The 21,892-nt window shown below is 35.9% G+C and overlaps 1 protein-coding gene across 1 annotated transcript; it reads right to left on the reverse strand.

Moving 5' to 3' along the window:
* Positions 1-1,817: 1,817 nt before the first annotated feature.
* On the reverse strand, positions 1,818-20,682 carry LOC114191716 (P-loop containing nucleoside triphosphate hydrolases superfamily protein). Its single transcript, XM_028081075.2, has 7 exons — positions 20,310-20,682; positions 18,858-19,496; positions 18,219-18,307; positions 17,630-17,729; positions 16,363-16,617; positions 3,329-3,489; positions 1,818-2,632 (listed from the first exon to the last, which is right to left on the reverse strand). The coding sequence occupies exons 1-7, from the start codon at positions 20,457-20,459 to the stop codon at positions 2,335-2,337; spliced, it is 1,692 nt and encodes a 563-aa protein (XP_027936876.1). The 5' UTR covers positions 20,460-20,682; the 3' UTR covers positions 1,818-2,334.
* Between the last annotated feature and the right edge of the window lie 1,210 nt (positions 20,683-21,892).

Raw genomic sequence — 21,892 nt, forward strand, 5'->3', positions numbered from 1 at the left:
AGAGGATGTTAATGTAATTTACTCTAGTTAATATATCTGAAAAATATATTTATGCTATATTCTAAGCTATAAATATCACCAAATTATAAATATATCTATTAACATTTTTACAACACTCATCATATCACCTTCAACCAAAACATATACTCAACAACCAAATTGTAACAATTTAAAATCTCAATCCATATGGTCATACCATTGCTCCAGCATCAAACTAAAAAACATCACCAAAACATAATACTATCAGTGCCTCTGTTTACAGTGTCTTCTCTCTTTACGCAAAACCTCCTTCTGGTACAGCTGCCTATACAATCCTGCATGGCTTCACTTCACTCTTCCCGCTGCACATTTTTGTTAAGGACGTCACTTTGATAGCATTTTCCATAGTCCCTTCGCTCATTTGTTGTTTCCCTTGTCATTTGGTTATTCACCACCCTGGAGTTGGCAGCTGCTGTTTGTTGGTGGTTCTGCAGTTTGATCTACCTTTCCTCGTCCCCCTTTATCTTTTCTATTTAATTAAAAGAAGGTTCCAAAAGGTCAAATAGTTAAGGATAAAACAAATTCCCCAGGTGAAAGAGTGGTGTAGCTACGTAGCATTCCCCATCATTTTCTTTTTCTTTTTTCTTTTTCAAAATTCTCTTAACTAGGTCAGAATTTTCTTTTGTACAGATTCTCTTTAGAACACCAAAATCCTTCAATTTTTAACTGATGATAGAAACACATTGTCTTTTAAAATAAACTAAACACATGTGATAGATGATTAATTTAATTCTCAAAAAGAAAGTTAAATTTTAATGAATAGCCATTTAAAAAATAAAATGATAGATAATTTTAATTTAGAAACAAATAAATTTAAGTTAATAGTTATTAAAAAATAATTATAAAATGATTATATCAGTTAAATAGGGTTATTTCAAAAAAAAAATTGTGTATATTTGAAGAGTATCTTTATCTAATAATATATATACACAAATTTACTAATCTTCCATCAATTAAAAAATTTGAAATAATTCACTTTTTCCTAACACAAATAATCCCAAGTTTTTTTAAAGTTGTTTAAATTATTAAAAACTAAAAATTAAAAGTTAAAAAAAATTACAATGGAAATTTTTACTTGCCACAATGTTTTACCATTTTATTCTAAAAATCATTTTTTCTAAGATTAAAATAGCAAATTATAATTAAAAAAATAAATTTATAAAAAAAATACTTTTATAGATTTTATAAAAAAAATAATAATATTTTATTTGAAATAATTCACTTTTCCCTAACAAATAATTCAAGATTTTTAAAAGTTTACATTATTAAAAACAAAAAATCAAAAATTAAAAAAAAATACAATAGACTTTTACTTCTCACAAATTTTTACCATTTTATTCTAAAAATAACATTTTTTAAGATTAAAATAACAATTTGTAATTAAAAAATCTATTAATAAATTTATGAAAATTATTTTTTTTATTTTTTTTTATAAAAAGTTATAATTTAATAATATTTTATTTTAATAAAAAAATTATTTTGTTACCGTACAAAAATGTACATGTGCACATGTTTCCACTTATATGAATTACTAAAACAATATTTTAATCACAGTCGGACAAGATGATTTGAAAGATTCTTAAACACCAAAACAAATCTCATACAAATTAGAAGTGAGTTTTAGAACTTTAATTATAATTGTTGTTTCACTTCAAAAGGTAACTCTAATTTTAATTATAACTGCAATCTCAATAGAAGACATTACACAAAGAACTGTGAAGTTTTATAAGCATAGCTACCACAGGTAATCTGAAGTTTGCATAGAGAAGTGGAAAAAGTGCAAAAGAAACATTTTAAAATTAAATCTTCTCCTGTTTGGGATTAATAGTTAAGAAAGGGAAACAAAATACCAATGTCAAACTTCAAAATTTTTCTCTAACAACTTGAAAATTACATTGAAGGTCTATCAAACAATCTTGAATAATAAAAAAAGTCATGTTAGTTTCAGTCTCATCAAGTACCAAGCTTAGCTCTGTCGACAATATTGTTGTCCATTATTCCACTGTATAAAAGATAAATTTTCTGAATGGGATTTTTCATGTCCTGCAAGATGTCCGAATTCCAAACTTAGGACACCTATCACCTCTTCCACTCAAAGCTGCCATCTAAATTCCAACAAAGTAGAAGAAATCGAAATTTGATCTTACAAAAATTCCAGACTTAGGACACTTATCACCTCTTTCACTCAAAGCTTCGGTCCTAAATTTCAACAAAGTAGAAGAAACTGAAATTTGATCTTATAAGCCGCAGAGACAGAATGAACATAAGAAAATGATGTTCAAACACCTTCTACATTCAATCTTCAACCATCTTTAATGAATGATGCAGATCCAGCAGGGTCTGAGGGACTTCCTGACCACATTGTTCAAGAACTGTAATGAGGGGTGAAGCAAGTTCTCTATCTCTTTTAGTTAAGAAACTGTACAATACACCCTTGGCACTTTGGCGAGCCATGTTAGTCAAAATATGCACATAAGTGTCAATGGAGGGTACAAAACTAGGTAGGATTACTATATCATATGTCCCTATATCTGTGGTAGAGATATGCTCCAGAGCAATGGCAGAAACCACTTCTTTGTTGTCTGAATCCACACTGTATTAAAAAATAAAAAAATCAAGTCAATAAGCTCCTATTGAGAGTTAAATAAAAATAATAGCCTGAAAAGTCTTTCTCCAACAACAATCTTCACCTTCCTCCTATCAAACAAAAAAATCAGTTATGCCAAAAATAACTGAGCATTTTCTGATAAAAGGGACCAAAAATCATTTACATAAGGGAACTCTTTCAAACAAGAGGGAAATCCTCTGGAGAACACAGTAATACTGCATTTTAGACCGAAAAAAATGTCAAAATATAAAGGTACCTAGACATTGTAATAAGAGATCTTTAACCATGTTAATGGCCATGAATTTTACACCAAAGTTCTCTTCCTCTCTCCAAAACCTCACATACCCTGCCTATATAAGCATTTAGATATCTCCTTGCTAGGACCCTTTTATATTATTCACATGCTGCCAGTTATCCTGTTCCGTTATGCTCAGGACACACCAGTCACTTTGGGCTCACTAGTGAAACTTTTCTCCATTCTCCTACGTTAACCCTTGTTTCAGACTATAGTGCTAAACAACATTCCTTCATATACATCCATGGTAAGAATCTTACTAAGAACCAAATATTCTTATTGAACACAGACCATTGTTAACTACTAGAACAAATCTGTCTTTCTAGAAATAGAAGCAGTAGCATTAATGGTGCTCAAAATATGGAAAAAAGAATTTGGTGATTTACCTATCATCCAAACTTGCTGAATTAGAATCCAGACAAATGGAACAACCCTTAGATTTGAGAATCTTGAGCAATTTATGGCACTTGACATCTTTCCTTAAAATATATAGCATGTTAGAATTCTGATTACTGCTGTTCTGAAATTGTTTCAGGGTCTTCATGCTCTGCAAGAATTAAAGATAATTGCATCATGAGTGCTTTAAAAATTACTCATCTTAACAAATGCATGACTGACTACATGCAAACAAAATTTCAAAGCCTAATGTCTGTAAGAATTAAATAAAACCAGACATAGGAATCTGTACAAATAAAACTAACAAATGGAAGATATGAAAATCCGATTGTGTGAAACAAGATGCAAGTTACTGAAAAATATATTATTATTTGACAATTTTGAACATAGAACGACAATGAACAGATACCAATTGGAGTTTCTTAACAAAATAACAAGGAATTTTTCTAATGAAGTTAAATCCATTTAAACCTAGTTCTTAGTTTCATCATATAGATAATAAGTACAACCAAAGCCTAGTAGCCAACAAATAGAACCTAACCATTTAAAAACCAAAGCCAAGACATGTTGAACTCATCCTGTAATTTCTAGAAATTACAATATAACCAATCCCTATCCAATGGGTGAGGTTGTGTATATGAATCAAATACCATTGGGTTCTATTCAATACCCAATTATCTCTAAATCCATTTAGAACAAGGACTTTTAGCGATTGCTCTACAAGTTCTGGGCTTCCACCATTCATCAACTGGACTAATCTACTTTCTCACTGGGACTCATGGACGTCTTCTCACATGACTGAACTACATTAGACAAGTTTCTATCAAATCCTAAATAGGTGCTGCTCTGAATTTATCTGATGCACAAAATTTTAATCATATTTTATCTTTGTAACCATTCTATATTAAAGATATGATTTGATCTTTATAAAGACGAAAATATGTATAGCTGATAAGTGGAGATTATAACCATGATTAGACATTATCAGGTTCCTTAACTAGTATTCTTCATTATTATAAATAGAAAATTACTTGGGTGGTCAGAAAAGACAATCACCGCAACATATTCTACATGGTATATGTTAGAATAGACTTAGAATCACTTAAGATTAAAACAAAGAAAATATATGTTTAGAGAGCTTAAAGGACCCTTCTCATGTTCTGCTATTTATATTGATCAAGAGACCGTCCTAGACTGCTAGTTACAAAACTAGGAACAATAATTAGAGATAACCCAACACACAATTCCCTACTTTAGGCCTACACAAACATAAGTATACCTAATAATAATTCCAACACTCTCACTCAAGCTGGAACATACAAATTGTATGTACCAAGCTTGGAACAAATAAATTCAATCTGAGGTCTCCTTAAAGACTTTGTCAACACATCTGCGAGTTGGTATTTGATCCTACAAACTCAGTACATATTTATTTCACCAACAACTTTTCACGAACAAAATGACAATCAATTTCTAAATGTTTAGTTATCTCGTGAAACACAGATGTAATGTGGAGAACAGCTTGATTATCGCAATACATCTTCATAGTCTAGATGTCACAGAAGTTAACCTCTTGAAGGAACTGCTTTACCCATATAAGTTCACAAGTAAGTGATGTCATTGCCCTATATTCAACTTCAGCTATAGATCGGGTCACTACATTATGTTTCTTACTTTTCCATGAAATAATGTTTCCTCCAAGGAAAACACAATATGAAGTAGTAAATTGTCTATCAATAGGCGAACTTGCAGCACAATATCTAGAGACCTAAATGCTTCCTTTATCTTCATATAACAACCCTTGCTTGAAAGCCTTTTTTGAGGTACCTTAGAATGTTAATGATAGCATTCCAATGGCCAACACACAGACCTTGCCTGAACCAACTAACAACTCAAACTACAAAACAAAAATCAGGCCTTGTACTAGTCAGATAAATTAGTTTTCCAACCAGCCTCCTATATCTCTCTGGATCGAAGAATAATTCACCTTTTGTCATTAACTTTTGATTTGTGTCCATAGGACTGTCTACTAATCTACTATCAATCATACTTGTTTCTTATAATATATCAAGGGCATACTTTCTTTGAGAGATTACAACTCCCTCTTTTGACTGAGCTACTTCAGTGCCCAAGTATTTGATGCCTTGGTTTGAAAATGTCTACACAAGTACTCCTTCAGATGAGATATTCCAGTAGAGTAGCATCATTCCCTGTAATTATTATATCATCGACATATACTAACAAATAAACACATTTCCCAAGAGATGTATGATAGTAAAAGACTAAATGATTTGTTTCACTATGTCTTAGCCCAAATTTTTGAACCAATGAATTTTCCAAACCAAGCACGTGGTGATTGCTTGAGGCCATATAAAGAGCAATGCAATTTGCATACCATACCAAACTTCCCTTGAACAACAAACCCAGGAGGTTGCTCCATGTAAACTTCTTTCTCAAGATCACCATGGAGGAAGGCATTTTTTATATCCAATTGATGAAGTGGCAAATGACTAATTGTTGTCATTGCAAAGAAGAGGCCAACAATAATTATTTTGGCCATAGGAGAGAAAGTGTCACAATAATCAAGAGCATAAACCTGAGTGTACCCTTTTGCAACTAATCAGGCTTTAAGCCAATCAACTTAACCATCTAGGTCAACTTTAACAGCCAACATATACCAATCGACAACCAACAACCTTTCTCCTGATGGAAGGGGCCCGAGCTCCCAAGTATTACTGTGGTCAAGAGCCTACATTTTTGCAATCATGGCTTGTCACCATCCAATATGATCAAGTGCTTCATTCACACTTTTAGGAATAGCAACACAATACACTAAGGATAAAAGGGAGAAATAGGAAGGCAACAATTTGTGATAACTAAGAAAATGATAAATGGGATATGGGTTTCGAGTGGAATGAGTACCTTTTCTGAGAGAAATGGACCATCTTGATCCGCTTTCACCAGAAGTTGTGGTATAAAGTGACGAGGGAGAAGAATTTGAAGTAGGGGATTCACCATATTCTTGGAAAACTGAACTATGCATCGAGGTCCTATTGGAGAGTATTGATATGTGGAGATGATGGTTTAGGAGGATTCTGATCAAGACTTGGATTAATAGAAACATTGGAAATATTGGACTCAACCACTAGAATAGGCAGGACTCAGCCAAGAAGACACATTTGATACTATGAGCAGAAAACTTGTCTAACCTTGGAGACAGGTCATGAACAAAACATACACAACCAAAAACTCGAAGAGAAATGTGAAATGGAGGATTATTTGGAAAAAAATGGAGAAATGAACCTTATGATTGAGAGAGGAGGACGGCATCCTATTAAAAAGAAAACATGCAGTTAAGATGCAATACCCCAGCAATGGACGAGAAGATGAGCATCAAGCAAAAGAGTACGAGCAGTTTCAACCAAGTGTCTATTTTTTCTTTTTGCTATACCATTTTCATGTGGTGTATGAGGACAAGTGGATTGGTGTAATATACAATGTGAACCCAAAAATGCAAAAAATGTGGATGAGAAGTACTCTTTGGCATTTTCACTTCTTAAGGTTTTGATTACTTGACCAAATTGATTCTTGATTTCATTCAAAAGAGATGTGAAGATGGGTAACATCTCGAATATTCATCAATGAACGTAACAAAATATCTAAAACTAGACGATGAGACACAACTAGGTCCCTAGATATCATAATAGATTATAGAAAACTATAATTACACTATGATGGAGACATTTTAGGAAAGGTAGATATGACATGTTTTCCTAGTTCACATGGCTCACATTCTAAGGTCTGGAGACCACTAAGTTCAAGACACTTTTTTTTAATTTTTCCAAATGAGGATGACCAAGTCATTCACGAAACATTTTAGGACTAGGAGTTGCAACACAGAACACATGTGGATGAGATCCAAAATGGTATAAAATCCTTCAGCTTCATATCCTTCTCCAGTCTGTCTCCCCGAACCAAGTTCCTATATAACAAAAGATTTGTTATTGAAGGTTATTGAACAATTTAACGATTTGCTTAATTGGCTTAAAGAAATTAAATGAAAGTACAATAAGGGACAAAACTTAAATTCAGGGAGGAAGACAGGGAGAATTGATTGACTCCCTTTGAGGAAGTTTTAAAGCCATTTGCTAGGGTTATGAAATGATGTTTTTTCTTGAAAGGAAAAGGTTGAGAACAAAGAGGCATTACCAGATATGTGATCACAAGCACCTGAGTCAATTATTCATGAATTTTGACCTTCCATGGATTGAGAGACGCAAGTTGTTGATGCACTTGGTGTTTCAGATGATTGTGCAAAGATGTTAGACTTGAGTAGTAGATACTCTTGATATTCATCCTCAATTAACTTGGATTCGACAATTTCAGCCTTAGAAACATTGGTTGTTTTCGAAGGAAAACCATGTAAGGAGTAATTGTTTTCTTGGGTGTGACCCATCCTTTTACAATACGTGCATTGAGGACGCCCGCGACCTCCATGTCCGCTGCCTCTAGTTCCACGTCCTCCTCTTCCTCCTCTTCCTCACGTGGCAACAATGACAGATGGTTCCACTAGATCATGAGCTTTCTGAGTCTGAGGAACTGGGACACAAAGAAGGTGAGCGGTCAAGGTATCCACGGAAGAGACCTCATGACTTGTCAAAAGTTGATCTCTGATATGATAGAAGTCTAGATGTAGAGCACAAAGGATCATCACCATATAATATTCGTCAAGTTTGTTCATGACATCGTCCAAAGACTTGACCTCAATGAACATCTTCAGTTTTTCCGCAATTGATTGGGCTTCAGCTATGAAGGACACCATATCATGGTTTGTCATTTTAAGAGACTTTAAGAGATGCTAGCCTGTTTGCAAAATCATAGAGGCGTTGGATATCGTTGGCATAGATGGTTTGAGCTTACTTCCAAAAGGAGTGACATGTTTTGAAAGCTCTAGAGGAAATCAGAAGCCTTGGTTCCACAAATTGCCACTACAGGGCACACAACTAGAAATATGCTTGTTTCCATTGCTCAGCTTTTTCAGCAGACACAAGGCTTCCATCTTTCTCAAGGTGATCATGGTGTCCTTGGCCAAGAAACCACATTTTGCCGACAATTGTCCGCCACCGGCCATCGTCCCAATTTCGACAACTGACCACTGGATCTAGATCGTCTCTCCAAACGACGCACAACACCGCTAGTGTCAGAGGCCTATCTCGCCGAACGTTGTTGTCTCCATTTTGACAGTCAAAGTTCCGTTCCAACGTGGTTTGAAGTCACCCCTTGTGAAAAACCCCCTAGGGCTTTCGTTTTTTTTTTTGCCGTTTTCACACATTCTCGCCAGTTTCTTGTTTTCGTCAAATAATGGCCACTAGAAATCCTATTTCATTCTTTGGAAGCCCTTGCATTACCTCCAAGAAACTAAATGGCCAAAATTATCTCTCTTGGTCCGCTGTAGTCGAAATGTGATTTCTTGGTTAAGGCCATCACGACTACCTTCAGAAAGATGGAAGGCATGTACCTACTGAAAAAGTTGAACAATGAAAACAGACATATTTCCAACTATGTGTTCTGTTGTGGCAATCAATGGAACCAAGACTTTTGTTGTCCCTCAAAGCCTTCAAAACATGTCACTCCTTTTGGAAGAGAGCTCAAAACATCTATGCCAATGATATCCAACTCCTCTATGATTCGGTAAACAAGCTTGCATCTTTAAAAATGACCAATCATGATATGGTCACCTTCATGAATGAAGCTCAATCAGCTGTGGAAGAACTGAGGATGTTCTTAGAAGTCGACTCTTTAGATGAAATGAAGAAGAAACTTGACAAGTATTATGGTGATTATCCTTCACGTCGTACATCCAGACTTTAGTCATATCAAACATCATCTTCTAACCTCTCGTGAGGTCACTTCCATGGATGCCTTGATCACACACTTGATTCATGTCCCAGTACCTCAAACTCAGGAAGTTCTTGCTTAGTGGAACCATTTGTCATGGTCGTCAATCAAGGAGTAGCACTAGAGGAGGAGGACGTGGAGGTCAAGGGCGTCCTCAATGCACCTACTGTAAAAGAATGGGTCACACTCAGGAGAACTCTTATTCCTTACATGGTTTTCTTCCAAAATTGCCAATGTCTTAAAGGCTGAAAATGTTGACTCCAAGTTCATTTAGAATGAATACCAAGTGTATCTACGGTTGAAGTCTAATAGCTTGGCACAAACTTCTCAAAGTCCAAGCACATCACCTGCTTGCGTTTCTCAATCGTGAAGGGTCAAAATTCATGGGTAATTGATTCAGGTGCTTCTGATCACATATCTTAAGTGTGAATGTGGTCGTCTCGACCACCTTCAACATAGTTATCATTTTGACCACCTTCATAGTGGTTATCATCTCGACCACCTTCATAGTGGTTATCATCTCGACAATCTTCATCGTGGTTATCTTTCTCGACAACCTTCATTTTGGTTATCGTTCTTGACAACCTTTTAGCCTGGTTATCATCTCAATTAGCTTCAACCTGGTTATGGTCTCACCATCAAGATGACCACATTCACATTCAACGTACGTGCTGAGACCAAAAATACCAAAAGTGAAAATAGAAGTGTTAGAATTATTACCTATTGTATAATTAACCCTATGTATTGGTGTTGAGTGTGGGAAACCCATTACTGCCATATCTACTGCTGCATCTAATCATGCCTAGTATCTTAGAGTAGTCTTTTCATATGTACTTGCTTCATTATAAATAGAAGAGAAGGAGAGTGGTACTGTTGTCCACTACTCATATATTTCAAAGTCTCAGTCTCAAGTTGGTATCAGAGCGGGTTGATCCCGCTCTGGTTTCTGTCTCATCTGGTCGGCGGTTAATCGCCGTTAGTCACCGCCGCTGTCCGCGGCTGTCCAAGTTGTTTAACCTCGTTTCTGAACTACCCAACACTGTCAAACAACATTTCAACACTGTCTGCCACTGTCTGCAGTCCTCCACCGCTGACCGCCGCCGTCCGCCGTCCACCGATACAGTTCCGTCCGAAAACCACCGCCTCTCCGCGCGACAGCCAACCCCGCCGGTGTCGCAGGCAGTGCCGTCGCCACGCGCCTCCACGCGCGTCATCTCTGTTCGCTCCAGTCAGGCGCGTGACGCTCACACGCCACCTTCCAGTCGCCGGTTCGTCGCCGCGCCACCTCCGTCGCCATCGTCGGAGCTTCCTCTACCCGTTTTGACCCTCAAACCTCTGTTCCGGTGAAGTCTAGTAGCACCCCTTGTGGAAATCGTCACTTTCGAATTCGAGAATCATCACTGTTTCACTGTTTTCCGAGATCCTCTCTGTTTTTGTTTATTCTCTTGATCATATCATGGCCACTGGAGGTACTGGGAGTGCTATTTCATTCTCCGGAAGTCCCTGCATTACATCCGAGAAACTAAATGGCCAAAATTACTTATCTTGGTCCGCTGCCGTCGAGATGTGGTTTCTCGGTCAAGGACATCACGACCACCTTGAGAAAGATGGCAGCCACATTCCTTCTGAAAAGGCTGAACAGTGGAAACAAGCAGATTTCCAACTATGTGCTCTATTGTGGCAGTCGGTGGAACCACGACTTTTGATGTCCCTACGGGCCTTCAAAACTTGCCACTCATTTTGGAAGCGAACTCAGAATATCTATGCAAATGATATTCAGCATCTCTATGATTCGGCGAACAAGTTGGCATCTATGAAAATGACTAACCATGATATGATTTCATTCATGAATGACGCTCAAGCTGCTGTGGAAGAACTTCGAATGTTCTTGGAAGTCGATTATCTAGATGAAATGAAGAAAAAGCTTGACAAGTACTATATGGTAATGATCCTCCGCGCTATACACCCAAACTTTAATCATATCCGAGATCAGCTTTTGACCTCTCATGAGGTTCCTTCCATGGAAACTTTGATCTCCCGCATGATACGTGTTCCAGCTCTTCAAACTCCAGAAACTCTTGCTATAATGGAACCATCTGTCATGGTCGCCACCCGAGGAAGAGGAGGTCGTGAAACTAGAGGAGGTGGACGTGGAGGTCGTGGGCGTCCTCAGTGTACGTATTGTAAAAGGATGGGTCATACCCAAGAAAACTGCTACACTTTACATGGATTTCCTGCCAAAACAGCCAATGTCTCCCAGGCAGAGACTACTGACTCCAAGTTCACTGAGGACGAGTATCAAGAGTACCTATGCCTCAAATCCAACAGCTTAGCACAATCATCTCAAGCTCCAAGCTCCATGGAAGGTCACAATTCGTGGGAAATTGACTCTGGTGCTTCTGACCACATTTCTGGTAATACCTCCTTGTTTCAACCATTTCATTCCAAGAAAAATCTTATTTTATAACCCTTGCGAATGGTTCTAAAACATCCTCAAAGGGAGTCGGTCAAGCCAACTTATCTTCGTCCTTAAATCTAAAATATGTCCTTTTTGTCCCTAATTGTCCTTTCAATTTAATTTCCTTAAGTCAGTTAACCAAAACATTGAATTGCTCTGTAACCTTCGATAACAAATTTTTTGTTATACAGGAGCGTGGCTCGAGGAGACAGATTGGAGAAGGATATGAAGCGGGCGGATTATACCATTTTGGATCTCGTCCACGGGTGTCATGTGTTGCAGCTCCCAATCCTAAAATGTTACATGATCGGCTTGGTCACCCTCACCTGTCCAAGTTAAAGAAAATGTTTCCTGAACTTAGTAGTCTCCAGACTTTAGAATATGAGTCATGTCAACTAGGAAAACATGTTAGATCTACCTTTCCTAAAAGGTCTCAATCAAAGTGTACTTCTAGTTTTTCTGTCATCCATTCCAATATCTAGGAACCTACTTGTGTCTCATCTTTTGGCTTTAGGTATTTTGTTACTTTCATTGATGAATATTCGAGATGTACTTGGGTTTATCTTATGAAAGATCGTTCTGAATTATTATCCCTCTTCACATCCTTTTTGAATGAAATCAAGAATCAATTTGGTCAAGTAATTAAAATCTTAAGAAGTGACAATGCCAAAGAGTACTTTTCGTCTACTCTTTCTAATGTTTTGAGTTCCCATGGTATCCTGCACCAGTCTACTTGTCCTCATACGCCACAACAAAATGGTATAGCAAAAAGAAAAAATAGACACTTAGTTGAAACTGCTCGTACCCTTTTGCTTACTGCCAACGTTCCTGTCCATCACTGGTTAGATGCCATCTTAACTGCAGGTTTTCTTATTAATCGGATGCCATCTTCCTCTCTTAATCATAAGGTCCCTTTCTCCATTCTGTTTCCAGAAAATCCTCTCTTTCACACTTCTCCTAGAGTATTTGGTTGTGTATGTTTTGTTCATGACATGTCTCCCGGGTTAGACAAGCTTTCTGCTCGCTCTCTCAAATGTGTTTTCTTGGGCTACTCACGTCTTCAAAAAGGGTATCGATGTTACTCTCCTAGAACCAAGAAATATTACATGTATGCCAATGTTACATTTTTTGAACAGACCCCTTACTTCTCTCCATCTGTTCAAGATGTCCATGTCATACAGCAAGTCCTTCCTATTCCCGTGGTTGAGTACAATATTTCCAATGTCCCTGTCACTCCAAGTCTCGACCAAAGTCCTCCTGAGCCATCATCTCCACCTATTGATTCTCTCCAAACAGGACGCCGACGACTAGTCCAGTTGTTCAAGAACATGGTGAATCCCCTACTTCAGATTCTTCTCCCTTGTCTCTTGATCCCACGACTCCTGGTGAAGGTGATTCAAGTTGGCCCATTGCTCTCAGAAAAGGTACTCGTTCCTCTCAAAATTCACATCCTATTTATAATTTTCTTAGCTATCACCGATTATCTCCTTCCTATTGTTCACTTTTATCCTCAGTGTCTTCTGTTGTTATTCCCAAAAATGTGACTGAAGCACTTGATCATCCTGGATGGCGACAAGCCATGATTGCAGAGATGCAGGCTCTTGAAAGCAATCATACTTGGGAGCTCGTGCCCCTCCCTTCGGGCAAGAAGGTTGTTGGTTGTCGATGGGTGTATGCAATTAAAGTTGGCCTCGATGGTCAGGTTGATCGACTCAAAGCCCGATTGGTTGCAAAAGGGTACACTCAGGTTTATGGCCTTGACTATTGTGACACCTTCTCTCTCGTGGCCAAGATGACTACTATTCGCCTCTTCTTTGCAATGGCAGCAATTCGTCACTAGCCGCTTCATCAATTGGATATCAAAAATGCCTTCCTTCATGGTGATCTTGAGGAGGAAGTTTACATGGAGCAACCTCCTGGGTTTGTTGCTCAGGGGGAGTCTGGTATGGTATGCAAATTGCATCGATCTTTATATGGCCTCAAACAATCACCACTCAGTCTTTTACAAACATACCTCTCCTGGGAAATGTGTCTACCTAATAGTATATGTTGATGATATTGTTATTACAGGAAATGATACTACTGGAATATCTCAACTGAAGGAGCACTTGGGTAAACATTTTCAAACCAAGGATCTCGGAAGCCTTAAATACTTCTTGGGCATTGAAGTAGCTCAGTCAAAAGATGGAGTTGTAATCTCTCAAAGGAAATATGCTCTTGATATATTACAAGAAACAGGTATGATTGACTGCAGACCAGTAGAGAGTCCTATGGACCCAAATCAGAAGTTAACAACAAAAGAAGGCGAATTATTCTCCGATCCAGAGAGATATAGGAGGCTCGTTGGAAAGTTAATTTATCTCACTATTACGAGGCCTGATCTATCTTTCGCAGTTGGAATTGTTAGCCAGTTTATGCAGACTCCATGTATTGGACATTGGAATGCCATCATCCGTATTTTAAGGTACCTCAAGAAGGCTCCAGGACAAGGTTTGCTATATGAAGATAAAGGAAATGTTCAAATCTCGGGGTACTGTGATGCTGATTTGGCAGGTTCTCCTATTGACAGACGCTCTACTACGGGATATTGTGTCTTCCTTGGAGGAAATGTTATCTCTTGGAAAAGTAAGAAGCAAAATGTAGTGGCTCGATCCACCGCTGAAGCTGAATATCGGGCAATGGCGTCTCTCACGTGTGAACTTATATGGGTAAAGCAATTTCTTCGAGAGCTTAACTTCTGTGAAATTCAGACCATGAAGATGTACTGTGACAACCAGGCTGCTCTCCACATTGCATCAAATCCAGTGTTTCATGAGAGAACTAAACACATAGAAATTGACTGCCACTTTGTTCGAGAAAAATTGATGACCAAGGAAATTTGTACTGAGTTCGTTGGGTCAAATGACCAACTTGCAGATGTGTTGACCAAGTCATTAAGGGGACCTCGGATTGAGTTCATTTGTTCCAAGCTTGGTTCATACAATTTGTATGCTCCAGCTTGAGGGGGAGTGTTAGAATTATTATCTATTGTATCATTAACCCTATGTATAGGGTGTTGAGTGTGGGAAACCCACTACTGCCATATCTATTGCTGCATCTAATCATGCCTAGTATCTTAGAGTAGTCTTTTCATATGTACTTGCTTCATTATAAATAGAAGAGAAGGAGAGTGGTATTGTTGTCCACTACTCATATATTTCAAAGTCTCAGTCTCAAGTAGAAGTGTTAGAGCTTCCACATCAACTAGAGATAAGAAAAGTTTATAGTATATAAGAAGATGCAAACGTCACCTTAGAAGTAGGTTTTGTGGGGTTAAGTTAGGTTTAAAGTTCACTTCTTAACATCGTACCAAAATCATGGATTTGAGCCTATCCTATAAAGATTTGAAGTTGTTCTTAGTCATCTAACGCAATGCACATGGCAGATTGTTCCCAACGTAAACCAAAAGTCAATCACATGGCTATTGTTAAAGATATGATTTGATCCACCGTCAATCGGGAAATATGTATCGCCACTAACAGGGCATATACACATTGGTCATTATTGAGTTTTGCTTAATAAGGAATTTGCTTATGTTGTTAAAATACACAATTAAAACAACACTATATTGAGGAACCAAAAAGACTAGGTAATAAGTTTAGTTGATATTAACACCAAATATTCCACTTTTATGGAATTCATTAAACATTGCCAAAAGATAAGTTGTAATAATATCCTAACCACCCTATAAAATACAAAAGGTCATAGTTTTTTGGTATACATACTCCAAGTAGCCCTCTCTATTTCCTCTTCTTTAAAGGGTCTCTCATGGAACAAAGCCATTTAGTGAATAGCCCAATAAACCAAAATATCAAAGAAAGCACTACATGACTAAATTAGTTGATTTACATATTTGAAAATCATAATGGCTCAATTAAGTCGTTTTCCCTATCCTAAAAGATTGCAATTTACACATCAAATTGGAGAAAAGTTCCAACCCAGGTGTGTTTTAAATTTTAATTAATATATTCACATTTGATTCATTTATTTGGTGCGACTTGGCAATCTAAAATTTTACTTAGATCTTCATTTTCAGTCAGTTGAAAATATCATGATTCATGACAAATCAACTAGAGTTTTGAAACAAGCTTCCATAAAACTAATCAAGAGCCTGTTTGGTTAAGAATTTGCACTGCAATAGGTGGATTGACATGCCAATGCATGTAGGCAAGAATGAGAGGTATTTCCAAGGAATTTACATGCCTTCAAATTCTCAGTTATACATTTTCAGGAAAATAAATCTGAATTTCTTAACCAAACAGACTAGAAAAGAATGGGCACGGTCATAAGTAAACACTAGTACATGATAAGTTTATACATCTAGAAAGGATACTATAGTGAGGCTTGTAGATTATCAAAACAGAGTAATAATTACATAACAAATAGTTTCATGGAGTCCATGAGGTCAACATTGATGCATAGATAAACTATTCATGTAATGCAACTGTAGCCTCATAGAAAAATAAAATATATCCTGTTTTAAGCCAAATATAATTTGATCCTGTCATCCGATAGAGGAGATGCAAAAATATGTAAGTTGTTATATTATATATCATTGTACTGTTAAATTTCCCTTTGTAAAAAGTCCCTGGTACTAAGTACTAATCCACAGCATACCAATAAACTTACCTTAATAACTATATCTTCTTCTGATGTACACACTGTAGCAGACTGGATAATGCTTGAACTTAGGCTGGTAATTGAATTATTGAGAGAGAGTCGGCAGATTGATCCAGTCAGAAGATACGGAACCACTGGAACAGATATGCCGCTGAGGCAATCATTGAAAATCACCATATGGGGATTGCCAGAAATACACTTCTTAATGGATTTTAATGCATCAGCGTGGCCAGCATTACACATTGCATTAAGCCCATCGATAACCTATTAATATGAAAACAGTAATTAATGAACCATGATAAATAAAATAAATTATATTAAGAGATGATAGGAACTAAGGTACCCCTTTTTACGGATTACTTTATTTGTAGAAACATGTATGCCAGCACATACAGTAATACATTAATTTTCATACCAAAAGATGCTTACAATTTCCTACTCAATTCCCAAATATATGAATTCTGCTAAAGTAATAATGAGTAAGCACAACTGTGGACATAACTTCAGTAAAATTAACCATGTCTCAACATCATTCTTTCTTTTGATTAAAACAATATATCCTATAGACTAGATGAAAGCAACACAGATTAAAATTTAAAATACATTTTGAAGCCATGAGATAAAGTATGAGACACACTCATGAATTTCATAGCAGGAGTAGATGTCTCAGTGTAATCATGACCAAACTGCCAATGAAACCCCTCGGCCAGACTTTACACTTATGAAGCAATCAAAGTTTTCTTTGTTGCAAAATACCCATTTGACATATGGGATGGTGGCCAAGTAGGACATGGAAGTGAGTCCATGAGTTTTGAGCTAGAAGTTTGACTATTCAGTTGGCACGACAACTAACCAAGTGGGACCAATCAGAGCCTATATGGTGGATTGAATGTTGTATTTGGTGTGTTTGCATGGGTGTGTTTTGAGGACTAGACAAAACAAGTGAGGGAGGTGTTGTTGGTATGGATGGTTCAAAGGACTTGAAAGGAATAATATGAAAGAAAGAAGATTTTTATTCAATTGATTAAATTGAAATAGTACATCAACCTTTTTATGTAGAGAACTCTAACCCTATAGTAATAATAATTACAGAGATACTCTAGAATATTCTAACAGCTTCAAAGAGATTCTAGCGGCTTCTAGTAGTACACTTAATATCCTACTAACAACACTCCCCCTTATGCTGGTGAGTAGATATCTATCATTCTCAACTTGCATGTCATAATGTTTAACAGAAGTGGACTTAGACAAATGGAACACTAGAAAGAAAACTTACCAGCATGGAAATACCAGAAATATCAATCGCCTTCACAGAAACAAGCTCCAAAAGCCTCTCCGGAGTAGAAACAAGAAACTCAGGCTCGCAAGTTTTCATACTGTTGAAAACAATACAAATAACAATGAGATGGATACCATAACAGGCTAAGAAAACATTTAAAACTTATATATATGCAAATGCCCTTTGTTTGTTCAAACAATTATCTTTTCCTGTATCTCCTTACAACTGCCTATTTATTCCACAAACAGAGACATGTTTCTCCATGTAATGTCGCTTGCAAATCAAAGGATCTTTCAAAAGTAAATTAATTAATTTGAACTGCAGTAATTCAAAGTAGTTAAGTTATTGAGCCAATCACATGTTAGAGAGGCAGGTAGTAGACTTAAAATTATTCTGAAAACACTGTAGAAATTTTACAAAATATCAAATGACTTACTTACCAATAAACTTGAATAAATGAGGAGCATGCCTTAAAAACAAAAAATGACCAATACAGAAGATTCCCTATTTACGAAGTATAGCATGCCTTTTCATCACACCCACATAATATTTTATGCAATGAAAATATTGAAGTTTCAACAATTACCCTTGAATTTGATGATCTAAGGAAGCACCTGGATGAATACTCACTGTATGTATTCCAACAGATTTCAAAGGCTTGCAAACTGTCCGAACCTATGCATCATTTTGTTAATCTTAGAATACAAGCTATAAAGGACAGATCAATAGTTTGTAAAGGTCCACAGTAACAGGAAATGAATAAAATAGCAACAACAACAACAAAGGCCTTTAGCCCACCAGGATCAAGCAATGAAGCAAATTAGTGAAACTCTCTTCACTTTTATTAAATAGACAACAAAAAGGTCATGTTGTAAACTGTGATGACCAAGTGCATCAACCATTTTCATTATAGAAAATTTAGTTGTTTATAGGAAAGTGAAATCCAATATCACTCAATATATAACCGTAAATTTAAAAGAATAAAAACGTAAATCTCTGAAAACAAGGTCAAGTGCCAAATTTAAACAACACAGAATATAATATCGAATTTAAAGACAAAAATGACATCTAGGGTCCCATGACTCAATTTGTTTTCAGAATAAATCGGGGAGGAGTGAAGACAAGCTAGTCATGTGTATGTGTAAGTAATGATTTTTATCTAAGGAGAGCAAAACCAAAAAGATAAGCAAGAAAATTTTAAGCATGAGAATGGAATTTAACTAACCTGGACAGCTTTTTCTTGAGAAGGTACAAGGAATAAAAGAAAAGGTCCAGAAAAGGACAAGTCTTCTTTCTCATTTCTGCTAAATGTATCAGCTGCACTAGAAACCATCCACGCAATTTGCTCAGTCGTAGCAGAGGTCCCACTAGTCTCCATCAGATCTTTTCCAGTAGAATAACACTTTAAAAACTCTAATCCCCATGGATTCAGAAAGAACGAATTACCCTCTCCATCAGTGTAGGCATCACCACGTCGCAATGCATTTTCAATTGAACTTAGACACCAGAAGACAAACTTAGAAGGGAACTCTGAAATGTCACAATCATGCCTTTCGGTGCTGGGATGATGAGCTGTCTCAGTCGCCTTAAATTTTTTCTTTTCTGAGTTAATGATATGTTTCTGACCCAGATCATTGTTGGCTTTGACAAACTCCTTTTTCCTTTGGAAATCAAGCAATTCTTGATCAATATTCCTCCCAGGAACTGCACCTTTCTTTCCATCTGCACTCTTCTCGTTAACCATCTCATCTATTGGTTTTGATTTTGAATGTGTTTTCTTTTTAGGACCCTTTGTTTTGAATTCCTCTTTCCCACCTCGATCATTGAATGGATCCTCCGGTGTAGGTAGACTAAAACACATCCCCTTTAATATCATCAAAAAATCAGGTTTAATCTCATTTTACTTAAGTCAAGAAGAAATCACAATAAATACAGTTATAATTGCCAATGTTACTTACTCAATCTAATATGCTAAGTTGTCCATTAAAATCAGGGAGAATAAGAAATTTTCAACCATTGCACCAACAGTAACTGAAAAAAAATTGTACTTCATCTTCCAAAAATGGTGGGTGATGATAAGGGGCTGTAAGGGTACAATCTACAGTAGAGCATCATTGTTTTCTTATTCATATATAAGTTAATCTGTAGAAGTTTTCTAGTTTAACTTCTACAAAGTCAGATTTTTAACTTAAACGGTCCCTCAGACATAACATGAATTATGGTCAATGTCATGTATGTCATGCATGTAGATTCTGATTTTGGTATTCTCAGGTGAAATTTGAATTCATCCGCATTTCAAACTTTCCAAACCATAACACTCCAAATGCGCCCGTGCTCGCGCTAACATACCTTACGTTAAACATAAAGTGTTAAACTAAGACCGAACCAATAAAATCATCATAAACCATAGTTGACATGTTTCCATAAAACACATAACCACAACCAAGGAAAGCATTGCAATCATATAAAACCAGACAGTTCAAAAGAGATTAACCAAAAATGAGGAAAATGTGAACACGGCAGCGGAAATAAAGAGAGGGAATAAAGATATTTTTCTAATGAGAACGATACAGAGTAAATGAATAGATCAAACAAAAAACACGACACTAAACCCCCAAAACCAAAACTTAAATAAATAAACATTTTAGAGAAGAGAAAGAAGTGGTAGGTTTTGTACCTGGCACATGCGGCGTTTGCCGGCCTTACGGCGCTTCTTGGCGGCGATAACGGCGGCGACCTTGGCAGAGACTGAGGAAGAACTGTTATTGTTCTTCTTTCGAAGCTTTTTGTTCTTCTTGCGAAGCACAGCATCTTCACCCTTCACCATTGCTACTACCAGTGGAGAAGTAGGGTACGTGTGGTGCGGCTATGGCGGCGTTTATCTATGGATTCCTCGATTAATAGCGTTTCACATGCGCCTTTGATTTTGCGGCATGTTCAAATTGAACCAACACTGTTTGTGAAAACAAGAATGGGTTCAACTACTAAATTGATCTGTATATCAATGTAATCTCATTAGGGTTTAAAGGCAAAACCCTACATCTTAAAATCATTTCACAGGAACAGAACAAATGATTATTTGACTTTTAAATACATTTTATAAAAAGTAGTAAATATATTATAAATGAAAATTTCTGATTCGATAATAGTATAAAACAAGTTTACACTTGTTTATAAAAAAAAAATTCTCATCTAATTAAATTTTTAAATTAGATCTTTATAATTTGTTAAGCAAAAAATACTTTTATAATTTTATTTGTCCTCGTTTACATATTTTCAAAAATTTAATATTAATGAATATGTTACGGTGTTATTTATTGAAAAAAAAATGTGTTTTGTTCAACTTTGGTTTTAATCATTAAATGTTTAAATATATAAAATTTGTATTATATTTGTTTTTTTTAATGTGATCGTGCTACCATTACAGGTAGTGAGGTAGTGGAGAGGATGAAAATCACATCAAAATATAAAAATTAGAATCAAGTTTATTGAAACCTGCAAAGAGACATAATCGGCTCGTGTGTATATCCATATTTTTTTTATTATACTCTTATAATTTTTTCATAAATAGATAAATGTATATAAATATATATATATATATATATGATTTGTTTATTTTATGAAAATAAACAATTAAATATATTATTTACTTTGTATTATATTGAAGCTATGTTATAGAAAGGTAGTGATTATAACAATTAAACATTTGAAACACTAATAAATTAGTTATGTATATACTTAGAAAAAAAAATCTTGAACGTGTATCTTTGAACAGATAACAAAATTTAAGTGGTTGTTTGAATGTTCTTAATAACCATAATCCAAACATTCATTGTCCAAAAAGAAAATTTCTTATGCAAAATATTGTGACGCTAAAGTTGATAAGAAGAATTTTGGATCTCTATGAATATATAGGTGAGGTGAGTAATGAGTAAGTGATTGTACTCTATTGTATAACACGTGTATTTATAACTTTTCGGATCATATGAAATTTGTTACAAAATAAAAGATAATAAAAAATAATTACATTTATGATAAATCTTATTAAACCAGATTAATCATGTATTGTATTGTGTTAATATATGGTATTAAAAAGGTATTTATGATATAATTAGACTACTTATATTTGATCATATATTATACAATAAATAAATATTTCTACTAATATTATTTAACTATTTTAAGCCAATAATATTGAATGAATCTGCGTGAACAGCAGCGAAACTTTACAGTGACACGCGGTTCCAAAAATTTTGGAAT

This window comes from Vigna unguiculata, chromosome 7, assembly GCF_037176805.1.
Source record: "Vigna unguiculata cultivar grain cowpea cultivar isolate G323 ecotype 2 chromosome 7, ASM3717680v1, whole genome shotgun sequence".
Taxonomy (NCBI): Eukaryota; Viridiplantae; Streptophyta; class Magnoliopsida; order Fabales; family Fabaceae; genus Vigna; species Vigna unguiculata.

What these genes read in the sequence shown, in the direction of transcription:
- LOC114191716 (XM_028081075.2), bottom strand. Translation starts at nt 20,459, where the DNA reads ATGGTGAAGGGTGAAGATGCTGTGCTTCGCAAGAAGAACAAAAAGCTT. An exon ending in GCAAACGCCGCATGTGCCAG is followed by an intron (nt 19,497 to 20,309) that starts GTACAAAACCTA and finishes ATGATATTAAAG; the next exon opens with GGGATGTGTTTTAGTCTACC. An exon ending in CTCAAGAAAAAGCTGTCCAG is followed by an intron (nt 18,308 to 18,857) that starts GTTAGTTAAATT and finishes AATGATGCATAG; the next exon opens with GTTCGGACAGTTTGCAAGCC.